We start from the raw sequence: 18,417 nt of genomic DNA, 5'->3' as shown, positions 1-18,417 counted from the left end.
AAACACTCGCACAACCCCTTATCCCCTATCCCCCATACCCTGACCTACCATCCCCTCACGCGAATTCACATAACAATCTCCAGATCACCCCACCAAGGTTAATCTCAACCCCTCCGACTCCACCCTCTCTTCCTCTTACACAACTTCACAATTGCACACCAAACACTTCTCTTCCAGAGCATCTCCGGGATATGTCTCTGGAAAAACTCTCCATCCTCCTGCCGACCGCTTCCCCTCCCTTCCCTTTCCTAGAAATTCGTCCATACAGACAACAAGGGGAGCCGTCACACAATCAGTCTCCCAACTCGCACCATCCAACAGTGCTCCACAAACCGTTGCTTAAAACACATCATGACTACTCCCACCACATGTCCTCGGCCAACCTCAGGAATAACATAGGTACTAATGAGATTATAATCCACACTCTCGCCAACAAAATCTCTCCATCCTCCTCACTGAATATGTCCCAAAGAGACTCTGGTGGAAAGCCAACTAGAGATCATAATACAGGGCCTAAGCAAAATATTATCGAACATCACTACACATCTGGTGCCTATTCAACGCATTCACTCCCCTCCTACTGACTGCAACAAATAACACCCAAGCCCTCACACGCCAGAGCCACACAACTGGAATTCAACACCCCTCATCAACCAGCCTGTGAGACCCAAAAGAACAAGCGCCGCAATGTCCTTGAAAGAGGCGACCGATCTTGCCAACTCTTACGACCCCTCTACAACTAGCATCCCCAGCTCCAAGATCCAGGTAATCACGGGATTTGGGAGAGACCACATCACACCAAGAACGGAGAAACCACCAGCCCTCCACACGAACGTACCCAGGACCCCTCCCCAGAAGAAACCTGACAGCAAGACAACGATCCACTGCATGCTTATAAACTGCAGATCTGCGACCAAATACGCAACAGAACTTGCGGAAACCATCTTAACACACGACATCGATACCACGTTCATCACAGAAACTTGGCAGAAAGAATCCTCCTTACCAATCTTTGAAATGTTGGTGCCCCCAGGGTTCTCAATCATAAACAAAGACCGAAAGAACCATCATGGCGAGGCTATTGCAATCCTCCACAAAAGCAACATCTCCACTACCAAAATCGACTCCCTCTCCTACAATACATTTGAATACCTATCCTCCACCATTAAGACGAAGGACACTGCCATCTCCCCTACCTTCTGCCAGGCAACGCTCCCTCTTCCGGAGAACATCTTTCTGACCTGATAACACACTCCTCACTCTTAGACTCCAACAACATACTAAGGGACCTCAACATATAGTGGAATGATGAAAGTAACAACCTGATCCAATCCCTAAAAAACTCCTTCTCAACAACAACCTTATCCAACACTGCACAGAGCAAACGCATAATAGAGGCTCAGTCCTGGATGCCATTATAGCTCAGGAAGATACAGTCACTAGTGACCACACCCTTCCTGTCGACTGGTCTGACCACCACATCATCCTATTTCACATTAACCATCTGTCTCGCTGCCTTCCCCGTCCACAGGATGCCCTTCGCTGGACGAGAAATCTAAGACCGATTCCCCTTGCTGACCTGGAAGAAAGGGTAAGAACACTACTTCCCCATCAACACGAATGACCTAGCTACAACTGAGCTTACCACACACTACAATACAACAATGACAACCATACTAGACCAAGTAGCCCCCTGAAGCAAAAAAGATTCCGGAATAACCCATCGAGAGCTTGGTTCAATATAGACCTAAACTCTAAAAGAAGACCTCTCAGAGCTGCAGAAAGACTTTGCCGGACAACCCATCCCCAACCCACCTCGACCAACTCAAATCAGAACGCAGGAATTATAAAATACATATCGAGAACAAAAAGTCTACCTTCTTCCGTAGTGCTTTAGACAATGCCAAAAATCGTCCCAAAGAACTCTTCAACCTCCTCAAACAACAAACGGCTAAACCTTTGGCATCAACCATCCAGGCTTCCAAAGAACTATGTGACACCTTTTGCCAAGTTCTTTCATGACAAAATCACCAAGATTGACCGCTCCCTGGAAGACCACCCCCGTTATCCAACGATAATCCGCCTCCCAGCAACGAGGGAACAACCTCAGAGCAGCTGGAAGTCATTCAACCCCATCTCCGAAGCAGACATCACAGAAATGATTATAAGGTCCAAACCTTCTTCAGACATAGCTGACCCTATTCCCGCCCAACTGGCTAAAAAGCTCAACCTCACCCTAGCCCCTCTTTGGGACAAGATTATAAATAGCTCCCTGAGTACTGGAACCATGCCAGACTGTCTAAAAATCAGACAAGTCACACCATTATTAAAAAAATAGGCGCGGACCCAAACGACCCCAACGACTTCAGGCTACTCTAATCTCCCCCTCCTATCAAAAATCTTGGAAAGATGTGTTTTCCTCCAACTTAACCAACACATTGACAGCAACAACTTTCTAGATACTCACCAATCAGGCTTCAGAAAAGGCTGCAACACAGAGACAGCGATCCTGAATGTCATGGATGATGTCTACAATTCCCTCGATGCAGACCGTGGCTGCCTACTCATACTCCTTGACCTATCGGCAGCCTTTGATACGGTTGATCACAATCTGTTCCTAAATGTACTCCGAGAGAGAATTGGTGCAGATGAGGTGGCCTTACAATGGTTTACCTCCTTCCTTCAGAACCGTTCACAAAGAATAAAAATTAACAACTTCACGCCCGACCTCCTCTCCATAACTAAGGGAGTCCCACAAGGATCAGTTCTCTCCCCATCACTGTTTAACATATACATGGAACCCCTCCCCTCCATACTCTTAAAATCCAACATACTCTTCCACCTCTATGCAGACTATGCCCAGATCTACATAGAAACATCCTCAATTGTAGAGATACAGAAACTAAATAACACCCTGCGAGAAGTCCAACACTGGCTATTCCACAACCACCTAAAGCTCAACCTAGACCAAACGGAAATCCTTTTCATATCCAACAAGGAGCAGACCCCTCTAATCACAGAATGGCTAAAATCCATTGACACTCTTAAGTGCAATCTTACCCTGGCAGACTCTGTTAAATCCCTGGGAATCACTCTGGACCAAAACTAAACATGGTCAAACATATCAAGAACTCAGTGAAAAGCGCATTGCTGAACCTAAAATTACTCAACAAAATAAAACCCTTCATACCCCCAAATGATCTTAAACTGGCCGCACAATCCTTGGTTTTGTCCAGATTGGACTACGGGAACGCAACACTCACTGGCACGGGAAAATCTCACTTAGCCCCCCTCCGAGCAACTCTAAATGCAGCTGCTAGGATGATCACTGGAGTAAAGAACTACAACCACATTTCTCCCTCTCTAAGAGAGCTAAAATGGCTCCCAATCGAAATGCGTGCCAACTTCAGAACTGCCTGTCTCGCACACAAAGCTCTTCACACCGGTAAACCGCCTACCTGGCTTCCAAGCTCAAAAAGGCAGGACAAAAAAGGAACCTCAGGAGCACTAACACTCTTCTTCTCATGCAACCAAAAACTCGCAAACAAAAAACCCTGTCCCACTCCTTCTCGGGAAATGCCCCAAAATTTGGAACGCCACACCAGTCCACATCAGGACTAATCCCTCCTTCGTAAACTTCAAAAGACCGCTCAAAGACTTCCTCCTCAACCGTCCTCTTCTAAATGGAGAGATGCCTCACAATGTGTGAAAGCTCCACTTCCAAAAGAATCCTGCCCAGCGCAGAACATAGACACCTCAACACTGTTTATTGTAATACTGAATAACTGATTGCATCACGATGTATGTTGTAAAGCGCTCGGATACCTTCGGGTCTGGCTAGTGCAAATAAATCATGAAAGAATAAATGGATGGGTAGAAGGGTGAATGGATGAGTGACAGGACGGATGGCTGAGTGAATGGGTGGATGGATGGAATAAAAGTTGGATGGATGAGCGAAAGAATAGTTGGATAACTCAAAGGATGGGTGGGTGGGTGGGTGGATGAGTGAAAGAGTGGATGTAGGGATGGATGAATAAAAGGATGATTGATGGATGGATGGATAGGTTTGGTGGAAATGTTTGGATATGGATGGATAGATTTGGATATTGATAGACAGATGTAATGGTGAAAGTCTGCATGATGGATGAATGAATTAAAGAATATAAAGCTGAAAGGTAGATATCAGTGCGTGAATGGAAGGATGAATGGATAGATGCTTAGATGGAAGAGACAAGAGAAGAGGGTTGCAATGACTTGCTTCGCTTGCTTGGTCCCATAAGAGCTTTGGTTCAAAGGGGCGGGGGGTATTTATATTTTATAGCTACACCCTTGATTAGCATGGTGGTCAGGCATGGTGGATAAGGGGTGAAAGAGCTATTATTAGTGCAGCAGGTGCTGTTGCATTGAGGTCTAGGAGTGTGAGAGGCTCAAAACAACCCAAATATGGTGAGTAGTGTTTTTTCGTCAATTTCAGTTTGGTGTATTTGTTCTTTTAGAAGTCTCGCATTTAATGTGGATTATGACGTAAAGAAAAAGTACCCCAGAAAATGACCTTTCAAGCCCGCCCTCTACCAGCCCAGTCTCACCGCTCCCTCAAATATTGCCGTAAAGTTTTGAAGGGGGGCCCGATTTTTGCTGTGGGGGGGCTAAAAGGTTTCTAGACCTCGGGCCCGTTTAATGTGTGGGGTTCAGGCTTACCTTTGTGATTCTGGCCAGGGTGATCTCTTTAAAGATTTTACAGCCCCCACCTTGGGCGTGCACCACCGCCTATGCAGCGAAGTGTGTTGACTGGGACATGCATCACCTTCCGAAAGGTTCTCCCCATCACACTACAGGATTGCCCACTGCTCCTGCCTGTCCTGTACCTGCTCTCTGTGTGTAGGTGGGTATTTGCACAGCTGCCTGTGCAGTACCTGCTCTGTGTCTGAGAGTAGCTTGCACAGCTGTTGCCATTTACTACCTGTTCTGGGCCCCTTTCTGATGCATAGGAACACTTTTTCAGTATGCAAAAGCCAACATGATTGACAGTGCCAATGATGATTTTAGAAGGACACTGGAAGGGTGTGGAATCAGATGAATTCCTGTGAAATAAGAAATTAGCTATAGTTTTCCATTGTGTGTATGCTTTATTGTTTAGGCTTTGTCTTTGAGGCAGCAGTATTCATGAGTAGGCCCTGCTTGAGATTTTGCCTGAGCTTTTTCAGCTCAAGCCTAAAATAACCTTGCTCCGTCTTAGTTTTGGCACCTTCACATGTTACTTACTGTTTGCACTTTTGATGGCGCAATCTTGACTCTTCCTTGAACTTCAGGCTTCGCGTAAGTGGTTTCATATTCACAGTTTCCATTGTGCTTGGTTTTACCTAACATCTGTGAAGTGTCTTGAACTCACTGACATGATTTGAACTTCATGATGCTAGTGGTATGGTCACTGATGAACAGCATGGGCCTTAGATTCAGTTTGGCAAGCCTCTTTCGAGAGGTTATTCTAGCCCAGGGTCTTGGATACTCCTTTCAGGTCTCTTTAGTGAGAGTGGGTTTTCCTGGAGCCTCCCCTCTCCTCTCTGTAGTCCCCACTGCCTTCCTTTTTCCCCTCACTGCTTTCTCTGACGCATTACTTTCACCTTTTCTCACAGTATATCAAAATCCCTGCATCGGATACAGGCCCCAATGATGCAGTCCGTGTCTTCACCTTCTACCTCTCGCGTGAGAATAAGGATAAGCCTCAGTCCAGCTTCGAGTGTATTCGACAGGGCGTGTCCAGGTGAGTGTTCTCCGAGATTGTAAAGTAGTACATTTGTGTGTCATGTGTGTTCATGTGTGTCATCATGAGAGTGCATGATTTTGTAGTCTTTGCCTTCCGGGTTATAATTTCTGGCATACTGCAAAAGGGTGAGATTCAGAAGCAGAGCTGCCAAATCACACAAGGCCACCTTATCTCACATGGATGTGGCATTCTTCATACACCTGGCATAGATACAGGCTTTTATGGGGAATATGAAGCGAGTAAGAAACTCCTACACACAGAATGTGAGCAATGATTCAGTCCATGCCACATTCTATAACCTCATAGTCTGGGAGGCTCACCTAAATGTCTTTGTGCTGTTGAGAAGGTTAGACACAAATTAACCATTGCACAATAGCGCTCATTGGCTTAACCTAGGTTTGGGATGGGACTAAGCCTAGTAGCCCTATCCCAGTTTCAGCGATGGATTCAAAAGCATGATATTTCAGCATCCTTGTTAGAACTGGTGTCTTTGGTGAGATTACCCCCCTAACATTTTGCCTTTGTTTTACTTGCAAGTTCCTAGTAAAGTGGCACTACCTGTGCCCAGGCCCTGCTAATTAAATGCCTTTAAACATGTCTCAGGCCTGCCATTGCAGCCTGTGTGTGTAGTTTTAAACTGCTATCTCAACCTAACAAAATAAACCTTGTTGCTGACCCAATCCTTCCTTTTTAATACATATAATTCACCCCTACGGTAGGCCCTGGACTGCCCAAGGTGCAGTTATTTAAAAAGTTGAAAATGTACTTTTAAGCTCTACATGTCCTGGTAGTGAAAAACTCTACTACTGCAAGGCTGATCTCTTCCATAGGGTAACATTGGAGTTACCTTATTACATCTAATAAGATATATAACTTCCAAATGAGAACACGTAACCAATTAATGTTTGGTGTCTGTGGAATTGTAATAAAAATCCTTTCATAATAGCATTTTTGAAAATGGCACTTTTAGAAAGCTGGCATTTTTCTGAATTAGCCATTTAGTGCCTGCAGCCTGTCACTGGGTCAGTTGACTGTTGGGCTTTGTGTCTTCCTCCTAGACAGTCACACACACTAGAGGGCCTAAGTTTACTTGGATGGGCCATCACTGGCAGTATGAGAGGGCAGAGCGGGGTACAGCCTATTTACACTTGAATAGGCTGTGTCCTGCCTCCACACAAAGGACTGCATAACCCATGTATTTAGTCTGGAGCCAGGACCCAGTGGGACCGGAAACCTGTGCACTTCAAATGTAAACATCTAGAAGCTTCTCCCACTGCACATGAGGCACTGGGAATAAATATTGAACCTCAGACACCAACTCTTCAGTACACTTCTAGACCTGTGGAGAGTCTGCCAGAAAGAAGGACTGCTGTGCTGCTGAAAGTACTGCTGTGCTGCTGAAAGGACTGCCGCTCTGCTGGACTGCCGCTCTGCTGGATGGATGCCTTACTGGACTGCTGTCCTCCTACCCTCCTGCCTGGGTCAGAGGAAATGGACCTGCACCTGAAACCAGGACTCACAGAAAGGCTACAAAGACTAGGCTGCTGGGTCCTGTTCAGAGCCAAAGTGACATACCTGGCTCCCGGCTACCTAAACCAGCACTCAGATCCAGCTGGAGTAAGCCCCTGACTCCCAAGAGGTGCCCCTCAGGTCCTGGACCCTTGGTGTGGCATTAGTGGAGCCGAATTGAAGTTTTTGGGCTCCTCGCCACTGTAAACGGGCCAGTTGGTGGCAAAACCTTGTCATTCGCATTGCCTGCCAACGTGAAGTTCCATCAGCCCGACCCTTCGCGCTACCGCAGCGACCTCTTGCAGGGAGCACCATCGCGAAGTTCTGGCCGACAGTTTGCGAAGACAACGGGATCTTTGCACTACAGCGATGATAGTCCCTGGCACCAGGCCTGCTCTTCGCGCTACATCAATTACCATCTGTCTCTGTGCTGCCCCCTCCACCCTGAACGGGACTCTTTGTGTTGGACTGAGAAGGTAACTTTTCATCAGGATTACCCTGGTCCTGTGACCTACCGGTGTTTCATTACGGTTGGCCTGAACATGTGACTTTTTGCCGGTCTCGCACAACCAGCTAGCCGCAAGTGGTGCTTTAGGCTTTTTGGCACTATTTTCACTTAAATCTTTAAAATTGCACATCTCCGATTCTGCTGATTGGATTTTTGTCATTTCGATCTTGATTTATTTATTAAAGTTTGCTGCATTTTTTTTCTTAATTGATGTGGGATTTTTCTTGCGTTGTGCTTTCACTTTATTATACTGTTTGAAGTGCTGCATAAATACTTTACATATTGCCTTTAAGTTTAGCCTGACTACTCTGTGCGTAGCAACAAGAGGGTTGAGCACAGCTTAAGTTGGTGGTTTGCTTGTGCCTCACCCCGGCAAAGATTTGTGGTTGGTGCTTGAGTAGGGTTTCACCCCCTCAATCAACAACCGTTTCTCACAATCCTCTTATTGCAGAAGACCTTCCTCAGTGTTGCCTCGTGCACTTCTGATGATTCCTGATTTATCTCTCTTCCATTCTTTTTGAGAAGGAAGCAGAAGATGGTCTCCTTCATTCCAGCTTAAAATACCTTATTAGTGATCTCTCGAGTGTCGGTATTATCCTGCCAGTTGCTGCTCTCTTCCACTCTCCTCCATGTAACTTCCACTAAGGGTTTGGACCCACACACTGTTCGGTCCAATGCTCCATTCCCCTTTCCAAAGCTCTGTCTCCCTCAAACACTGCAAAATCTAATAGATTCACAAGGTGTTTTATTACCTACTGGTGGTCGCCAGTAGGTAGTTATAGTTAGGACCCATTATCCATAGGAAATCCACAACATTCTATTTGGAATAACTTTGGCGCCGGTTGACGAATCTTCGCGAAAGTTTCAAAACTCATGGCCCACTCCGTTCCGCTCCTATCCTGAAAGTCTCAGGGTGATTGGTCAAGTTTGGGTCGAGAAAAAAGGGGGGTCCCAAAACGTGTTTTCCCCATGCAATTTTCCATAGGGACAGTTCGTCGCAGCTACAGCCCGAACTGCTGAACGGAATTAGACCAAATTTGGCAAAAAGGTAGCCCTTGGTTCACACTTGTGCCTTTTGCTTAAATGGTGTAAATCCGTTCAGTAGTTCCTGAGAAAATCAAAAGTAAAATCATAGATATATCTATGGGCGCGGTGGATCCGCGCACCCTGCCGAGCTGTATGCTAATTGGCTGTCAACACTTCAAACTAGGAAGTGTTAGCAGCCATCTTGTGCCTCGGTAGAACCAAGGCACAAGAAATGAGAAGAAAAAACGTGCAGAACGCAAAAAGGGGGCAGGGTAGAAACACCCTGACCCCCTAGGCCTGCGCCACGGAGCTGTGTTGCAGAGTGTTGTAAAAAGCGGCGTGGCCTCTGAACACCTCTCTTTAACGCAGCCCCCTGGCGCATACTGGAGGTACCTGGTGGGCTAGTTGGCCCCCAGGGACCCACAGGTTTGAGAAGGTATTAATTCTCTAACTTGAAGCACACCACAGGGCGTGTTTGAAGACATGTCGCCTCAGGACACGCCCCCTTCCTTCACCACTGTGCAAACACGCCCTGCGGCGCGTTTTAAGTTGGGGAATTAATTCTCTTTCAATACTGAGGGTCCCTGAGGGCCAAATAGCCCAACAGGTATCTCCAGTATGCGCCAGGGTGCTGCGTTGCAGACAGGTGTTCTGAAGCCACGCCCCTTTTTACACCTCTATGCAACGCAGCTCTGTGGCGCTTACCAGAGGTACCTAGTGGGATAGTTTGACCCTAGGGACCCTTAGGGTTCAAGGGGACTTAATCTCTCAACTTAGAACGGCCACAGGGCACGTTTACACAGTGGTGAAGGGAGGGGACGGGGCCTGAGGTGACATGTGCAAACACTCCCTGTGGCGCGTTTTAAGTTGGGGAAATAATTCCCTTTCAATCCTGAGGGACCTTGGGGGCCAACTAGCCCACCAGGTGCTTCCAATAAGCACCACTGCGCTGCGTTGCAGAGAGGTGGTGCAGGCCGTGCCCCATTTTACACCTCTCTGCAATGCAGCTCTGTGGCGCTTACTGGATGTACCTAGTGGGCTAGTTGGACTCTAGGGACCCCCAGGATTGAAGGGGAATAATTTTCCCTACGTAAAACGCGCCAGAGGGCGTGTTTGCACAGTGGTGAAGGGAGGGGATTGTGTAGGAAAGTGGCTCTATATATACTGGACCGAAGTAAAATCAGCCGAACTACGAATTCCGATTTACTCACCTGTTATCAGGAGAGACATCAGTGCTGCATCTTTAAGCCCAGTACTGATCCTGAAAAGTAATTCTAACCGTACTTACCAGTAACTTTAATTTCCTTCCATAGGCTAACATTGACTGGTTTCACTTGGAAATTCTAAGTGTGGAGTTTTGGTAACTTTAAAATATTCACCCAAAATCATCCGAACAACAAATTCCGATTTACTCACCTGTTATCAGGAGAGACCTCTGTGCTGCATCTTTGAGCCCAGTACTGATCCTGAAAAGTAATTCTAACGGTACTTAACAGTAACTTGTATTTCCTTCCATAGGAATCCATTGTCTGGTTTTCACTAGAAAAGTTTCGAAGTGTCAACTTTTAAAATACAATAATATTCCTTAAAACTCACTAGTGTAACCAAAACGCTTTTACTCAACTGTTTACAGGAGATGTCCCAGGACTGAATCTAGGATCCAGTCCTGTGGTTAGAAAAGTAATCCATAAAGTAACTAATTGCATTTAACTAGAAATTCCCATTGAGCTCAATGTTGCATTGGGTTTGAAATTGTGTTGCCCATTGCAACAACTGTAACTACTGTACTTAAGTCTATTGCCTCTTTGCAAAGTATTTAAACTAAAGTAATTCATTCTGAGAAAGTATATTTTGTGATGTAATGTATAATGTAATTATAATGTAATTTAAAAAATAAAATATCTAAACATAAATAGTTTAAAAAAATGTAGTAAATCAGTATCAAAAAAATAAATATAACAATTAATACATTTAAAAATTGTCATTTACAAAACCTTTGAAATTCACTGAAAAAACCATAGGTTTTAGGGAAAGTTATAGTTAGTTGGACATTTCACTCGTACAAAACCATAGAAATTCCCCCGTTATAGTTAGTTCAGCTAACTATAACTCGCACGCCCGCAATGCACTGCTGATGACGTCACATATTACATCACTCATGACATCACTGATGACATCTCAAATGACATCACTCATGACATCACTCATGACATCATCCTTGTGATAGAGTGGCAGACCTCCTCTCACCCTAATATAACCTTTGATACACACACTCAAAAATAGAAGCCAACATTTTCTAAACAATGGTCATACCAATACCAGTTACAACAACCTATTCAGTAATTCTAAGATCTACATACACATCCACTCATACACCAACAGTCCTATATAGTCACTCATACATGTACTCACTCATCAAATGTACTCATACACCTATACATCCTGTTACACACTGCCACTCATCCATAAAGTTACTCATACACATAGTCACTCATGCTAATAAAGAATCAAACATGCATTTACTTGCATATACAGTTATACACACACCAGCACACTTACTTCTACAGAAAGTTACACATACATACTCTTTTAAAAAATCACTTAAAGAAACACATACTTATTCATACAGGAACTCTTCCAATCTCTCACTCTCACATATACTCACTTATATACACCAATACTCACATATACTAGTTTAAAACATATGTAGTTACTTATAAAGACACTATTGAGACAGTCATTCACTCACTAACACACCCATACACACACTTATCCACCCATACAGTCCTGCACACATACTGTCTTCAACACATACAAACAGTGACTTACTCATTTATGCATCTATGCAGTAAGTAATACCATCCACTGAACCATACAGACTCAGATACTCATACTGATACTCGAAAAACCAAGCAATAATCCATATAGACACTCCTGTAGCTACTCACCAACCCATGCAGTCAATTATACACAAAGTGAGAGACTGATACAGATATTTGCATATTTAAACATTACTCAGTAACCCATGTATTCACTAAGATACACTTAATCAGTCCGTTATACAATCAATTAAAAAAAAAAAAAAAAATCCATTTAGACACTTATATACCCATTTATTCTTCCATCGACCTTGAGATCTACATATATAAAAAATATTTAATTTTCATAAAGACGCACATTCACTGGATGATGTCATCAGTGATGTCATTTGAGAGGTCATCAGTGATGTTGTGAGTGATGTCACTGACCATGTCATGAGTGATGTAATATGTGACGTCATCAGCAGTGCATTGCGGGCGCGCAAGTTATAGTGTGCTGAACTAACTATAACGGGGGAATTTCTATGGTTTTGTATGAGTGAAATGTCCAACTAACTAACTTTCCCTAAAACCTATGGTTTTTTCAGTGAAAATATATATATATATATATATATATATATATATATATATATATATATATATATATATATATATATACGCACACACCCCTCTTTTCTCTCTCCCCTTATCTCTCCCTCTCCTTTTCTCTCTCCCCTTATCTCTCTCTCTCTCTCCCCATCTTCCTCTCCCCATCTTTCCCTCCCCTTTTTTTCTCTCTCTCTCTCTCTCTCTCTCTCTCTCTCTCTCTCTCTCTCTCTCTCTCTCTCTCTCTCTCTCTCTCTCTCTCTCTCTATCTCTTTCTCTTTCTCTTTTTCTCTTTCTCTCTCTCTCTCTTTCTCTCTCTCTCTCTCTCTCTCTCTCTCTCTCTTTCTCTCTCTCTCTCTCTCTCTCTTTCTCTCTTTCTCTTTCTCTCTTTCGCTCTCGCTCTCGCTCTCTTTCTCTCTCTTTCTCGCTCTCTCTCTCTCTCCCTTTCTCTCTCTCTCTCTCTCTTTCTCTCTCTCTCTCTCTTTTTCTCTCTCTCCCCTTTCTCTCTCCCCTTTTTTTTCTCTCTCTCTCTCTCCCTTTTCTCTCTCTCTCGCTCTCTTTCTCTCCTCTTTTGTCTCGCTCTCCCCCCGCTCTCTTTCTCTCCATCGTACTGGACATTTTCCTCCTTCTTAAAATATCTGCAGCCCTGCTGTCCAAATTACTCACTGAGCAGCTTTCTTACTTAGATACAAGAATCCTAGACACCCACCGAAATGTATAATAAATTGTACCCGATTTCTGCACATAAGAAAGATATCAAACCCACTCCCACCATAAACTGTGTGAGCGCCATACACATAACCCAGATATCCACAGACGGTGCATAAGACCACTTCAGTTGGAAGCATGTGGGTACCAAAGGACTGCTCTTAGTGTAGCTCGCCCACAAAGCCCAGGCCTTGCGTGCACCCCCAACACGCACGTAGTCATCGTCACCCACATCTGTCCTTTACTCCCTCACCGAGACCGGAGGATCCCAACGTACTTCCGGCTGAATGTTGGGTAGTGAAATAAAACATGGCTTGTTTGCTTTAGATAGCAATGCCTCCATTTACAGCACACTCCAATAAAATATTTACTTCCAGATGGCAGTGGTATCATTTTAGCGTGAACCTTGTTTGTTCTACACAAATATTTATTCAGAGTGATGGTAAAGAAAATAACACTCCTATGCCAAACACTTGACGCGCGGCCTGAAATGTGCTGTAATTGCACAATGCATACTTCTAGTCCCTAGAGTTGGGATCACACCCCTGCAGAGGATGTTCGTACAGTCCAAGACTCCCTGCTGTTGCCCAACACCCGGCATTCCTGTTTGTTATCCAATGTACTGCATTGTCCAGCCCTCCGCTCCTTCCCCTGTATGACCAGTACCAGGCGCTCAACGCCCATTGGGCTGAAAGGGCTTCAGCCCCTCCGCGTCGTGTGGGTCAGCCCAGGCTAAGACGGCTTCCCTGGCACACACACAGCCGCACCCCCGAGTACTTCACAGGTCTTTAAAAGACCATTTACTTGCTAACGAGGCTTAGTTGTTTTTTTCACCCCATCTTAGAGCCCCTTCATCTCCACTCTGACTATGGCTGGAAGAATTAGACCCCCTGAAAAATTTAGTAGGCCCCCTCCCACCCAATGTGGCTTTAGTTGCGCCTCTGACCAGTAATCTCGTGACAACATGGCTTCAGAAGAACGTGTCGGTCTTTCTGCCAGTATTACCCGGGGCGGAAGTATCTTTCTCCCTGAAGGAAGTCTGTCCCTCCAGAAGTACATCTCCCCTTGCAAGACATCGATCTCTCTTTCACAGAATATAGATTTTATACATGCTGCCACATGTATTAGGGAGCTCTACCTACCTTATCCAAAAATGTTGATGGTCATCTTCTCCTTGTCAATCAGTCCACCTTGAAATATACTTTGCTCTACTGTAAATCAGTGAACAATTAACATTGATGTGTTGACATTATGTGCGTAATATTTTTTAAAAAAAACACTTACCTTGTTACCGAGTCCCGCGTCTCTGCTCCTGCTCCCCTTATCGGACCCGAGGAACAGTTAGCACAGCCAGGCTCCTCTGACCCATCACAACACTGCAATGCAGTGTAGTGATTGGTAAGCACCCAGGCTTCCCAGATCAATCACAACGCTGCAATGCAGCATTGTGATTGGTCTAAGCGTCCTGGTTCGATGCTCAGCCAGGGAATGGGGGCCTGGGCATGTTCTCCACACAGGTTGTAATGCAGCCTGCATGGAGAACAGGGAAAGTGTGCATGACTGTTTTGGGCGGTCAAACAGTTATGTGCACTTAGGAGTGGGAAAACCACTCCCCTCCCCCACTTGCCTGCCCACAAAGCAGCATGGAAACATGAAATGATAATAAGTCAAAGTTCCTTTACTTTGCACTGCTTAAAAGCAGTGGGGTGACGCTCCTACTCCATAGCGGAGGAGCCGCCAGTGATTGTGTCTATGCGTGCATGGACTGAGTAAGCCTGCTGTAGAGTGCGGAGTGTGGATGCTGTGAGAATGTGATGATGCAGGGAATGTTAGTGTCTGCATCCTGGTTGAAGTCTGGGACAGCTGGAGGATGAGTGGAGCCCTTACAAGACCTATCTGCACAGATGATGTTAGCCCATGGGCTAAACATGGAATAAAGAACTTACCTCCCACCTGAGTGGTCGCTGACTCTTGTATGGAGACCACCTTCTCCCATCACAACATTTCACCTGTTAGTTCTCTTGGACCAGTCATGATTGTGTACAAATGGGAGGATTTGACAGGCGCGCAGTACTAGAGGCAGAGTACATTTGTGATAGTCTTGTTTGTGCATGTGATTCAGTGTACTGGAAAGTAACTGGTGTTAGATTGTTGGCGTTCAGAAGTTTGTCTGTGCATACCTAGGGCTTTCATCATTGTGTATGTGGACCCTCTGAAATGTGTGCAGCTTCCATGGGGCGTAGTACTGGGTGCAGATTTATGTTCTTCCTTTGGTCTGGCACTTGATTCTATTAATGGTACTTCATCCTATTCATTTAACCACCTGATATGCCTGGGCGTTGGTTGCATGTGTGCGAGAGTGTCATGGAGTGTTTTGTCCTTGTGTGCGTTGCTTTTGTGGGATAAAAAAGGTGTGAGTTTGTCTTGTTGTTTCTCGGTCATTTTTGCATTGGTTTCGAATTGGTCCTGTGTGTAAGGAAAGGGAATGAGATAGTGATGTCATATCTGGTTTGTCCTGTGTGTAAGGAAAGGGGGTGATGTAGTGACTTGATGTATCTGTGTATGCTTGGACTGAGCAGTCGTGTTGTAGAATGTTGAATGTGGATGCTGTGAGAATGTGATGAAATATACAAAAAAAGTAATGGATGGAACGCTTGAATTAATCTTGGCCACTCCCAGTTGCTCAGGGCTGCACCCTAATCAGCATTATTTTGTGCACCATGCCTCCATGCATATATATGGACCCCGCCTCCATGCATATATATGGACCAAGCCATATATATGACAATCAGTCTTGCCACTGCTCCATTGGGAACAGTCAAACCCTAAATGCCGGCTCGGGATTCTCTGAACCGGAACACAAGCAAACTGGGACCAGTTTCTCCATGACACATTATGTCACTGAGACTAGGCTATACCTGGCTGATGAGCCCTAATCGGAGCGAAACCAGTCTTGGTTCTTTGTGTTCTGGGTCGATAAGGACCTGGCCTGGCAGTTCTGGCTGGACTGTTCCCATTGGAACAGGGTCAGGACTGATTTGCTTATGACTGGGTTCAAACTGAGGTGGCATGGTGTGCAAAATACCTATGGACTGGTATATGGCCCGAGAAATTACCAGTAACTGAGATTAATGCAAGCATTCCAGCCATCACTTTTTCATATAAATTAGTGAGAATGTGATGATGCATAGAATGTCGGTGTCTGTTTTCTAGGTAAAGACAAGGATCTGATTACAACTGGGGGGAGAGTGGAGCCCTAACAGCACCTTTCTGCTTTGTCGGTCACTTGAGGGACCAACGTTGATAATAAATTGCCTTCTACCTGAATGGCTCGTGCCTTTTGTATGAGACTTTGTTCTCCCATTACAACTTTGGTCTCTCTCTCACTCTGCTGCATATTCCCCCCTTGTATTTACAAATGTTGGCACATCTACACAAGAAGTATATCTGCCCTTGCCTCAAACGCATCTCCCCTTACTTAAAGTATATATACTTTCTATAAGGTGTCCTCCTTGGAGGAAAAGTAACTCCCCTTGCAGAAATTATAACATCCCCTTGCTGTGACCATCTCTTCTCTTACATGAAGCACATCCTCCTTGCAGGGAATATATCGTTCATGTGGGACCTTTAACTCCCCGTGCAGGAAGTATTCTCACAATGCAGGAAGTATGTCTTTCTTTCAGTAAGTGTATCTCCTCTTGCAGGAAGCGCATGCCCCCTTTAGAAAGCGCATCTGCTTCACAGGAGTTCTAGTCTTCTTGCAGGAAGTGTATCGTTCTTGTAGGTAGAAATCTTCCTGCACAGTATTGCCTGCCGTTGGAAGTGCTGCCTTTTTTTTTTAAACATTATTTTTGCTGTTTTTTTTTTTAAATAACAGAAAAACAAAGCAGCCCCTTGCAGTCTGATATGCTTTGAAAAGCCAATTTCAGCTTACTTTGCATGAAACACCCTTCCCCTGCAGGCTGCTGTATACAGTACCTGCATTGCAGCTTCCCTTCTTCATAGAACTGTGCAGGATGGATGTAGCTCTGCGTGAAGAAAGTAAGTCTTCGTGCAGGAGGGTGGTTCTTGCTTTGCCCTTAGCAGCCAGGGAGAAGGTAAGTGTCCATGAAGGGGGTTACTCGCCCTTGTAGGAAGCTGCTTACTGAAGAAAGTTATTTATAATCAGCCTACTATATGTGCGTTGATTTATTCCTGAAATCTTACTATTCTGGAAGTAACTAGCCTGTGTGTGTGTGGAAATATATTTATAATTAATATAATTATACTAGTGGGTACGGCAGAGCTTGCTGCCCCCTTCCGCCCCACACACACACACGCGCCTTCCATCCATGTCACCTATGATCTTATCTTTCGTCACTGAGCTGTGAGCATTTGGTGGTGGGAGTACATAATACATAAATAATAGGATTATATCTTTTGTTACAGGTCTGGGCAGAGCCATCTGGACTGCGTGGGCACAATCCAGGATAAAATCACTGTTTGCGCCACTGACGATTCCTACCAGCTTACACGCGACCGTGTGTCGCAGGCGGAGAAGGAGACGTGGAGCAGGGCGGCCATCGAGATCAAACCTGGCGCCTCCTATCGCAGTAAGCCAGCCCCACGGTGTCATTCCTAGTCTTAACACTTCTTAGAGTGGTCCACTATTGCTGATCAGCAGGTGCATAGAAGCCCTCTTATAGCAGATGTGGGGGGTGTGCTGTTGCTGTACCCTGGTTGGAGAGGCAACATCAGTTTCCACTGTGAGAAAGGGCAGAGAAGTATTGAAGGAGACGGGTCACTCCCACTGAAAATTGTTTTGGAAGATATGTTTTATTTATTTGGGAGGGCGAGCGAGACAGCGAGGCCTACTGTAAAGCATCAGTGCACAGGTGCAGTCTCAAGTCGAGACTTACTCTTCCCTTAGGGTTGTTGCTTTCTTACTGTTAATTGTGTTTCGAGGAGCAGAGGTGGTTAAGCCAAATTGCATGATGCTGCTAAAATCACATTATTTCCTTGCTCCTCGGTACCCAATAATACTTAAACATTTTGCATTTTTTTGTAAAGTTTGGAGCTTTTTTTGCTTTTACTATTAAAACCTCCTGCATTACCTTTAGCCGTCGCTCGGCGCTGACGTCTTAGGGGCGCGCTATGAGACTTGACTACGGGCTATCCCCCAGAATGCCGTTTGCTGATATTAGTCCCATAGAGAACGAAATTAAATTTCATGTGTATATATGGAGCCTGTGAAACCTTTTTAATAATGGACTTAAGACTGATTGTTTTCTTAAAATAAAACAAAAGGGAGACCATCATACAAAACTGACAAGAATACAAGCGATGACGGTGCCGCATTTTCCGCTTCATTGTAGTTTAGCCTGTCCATGCGACCCTATTGGGCTGCAGTGTAAAAGTCTGTTCTCTCCCATCAGCCGGTAATGGGAGATGCTAAAAGTCACTTTGCTCATTACACATCTAGACGCCATCTCTTCCAGGGACCCGTGGTTCTTCCAATC

General features: G+C 45.0%; 1 protein-coding gene across 1 annotated transcript in view; it reads left to right on the top strand.

The window, feature by feature from the left end:
- ELL3 (elongation factor for RNA polymerase II 3) overlaps nt 1–18,417 on the top strand; it is a 250,716-nt gene that overhangs the window by 92,213 nt on the left and 140,086 nt on the right. Inside the window, exons 3-4 of the mRNA XM_085644350.1 lie at nt 5,634–5,761; nt 17,348–17,511. Of these exons, the coding sequence (XP_085500476.1) occupies nt 5,634–5,761; nt 17,348–17,511 (292 nt within the window). The remainder of the gene's footprint in view (nt 1–5,633; nt 5,762–17,347; nt 17,512–18,417) is intronic.

The sequence above is a fragment of the Triturus cristatus genome, chromosome 3_1, assembly GCF_964204655.1.
Source record: "Triturus cristatus chromosome 3_1, aTriCri1.1, whole genome shotgun sequence".
NCBI classification, from domain to species: Eukaryota; Metazoa; Chordata; class Amphibia; order Caudata; family Salamandridae; genus Triturus; species Triturus cristatus.
This window is presented reverse-complemented; position numbering and strand designations above follow the sequence as displayed.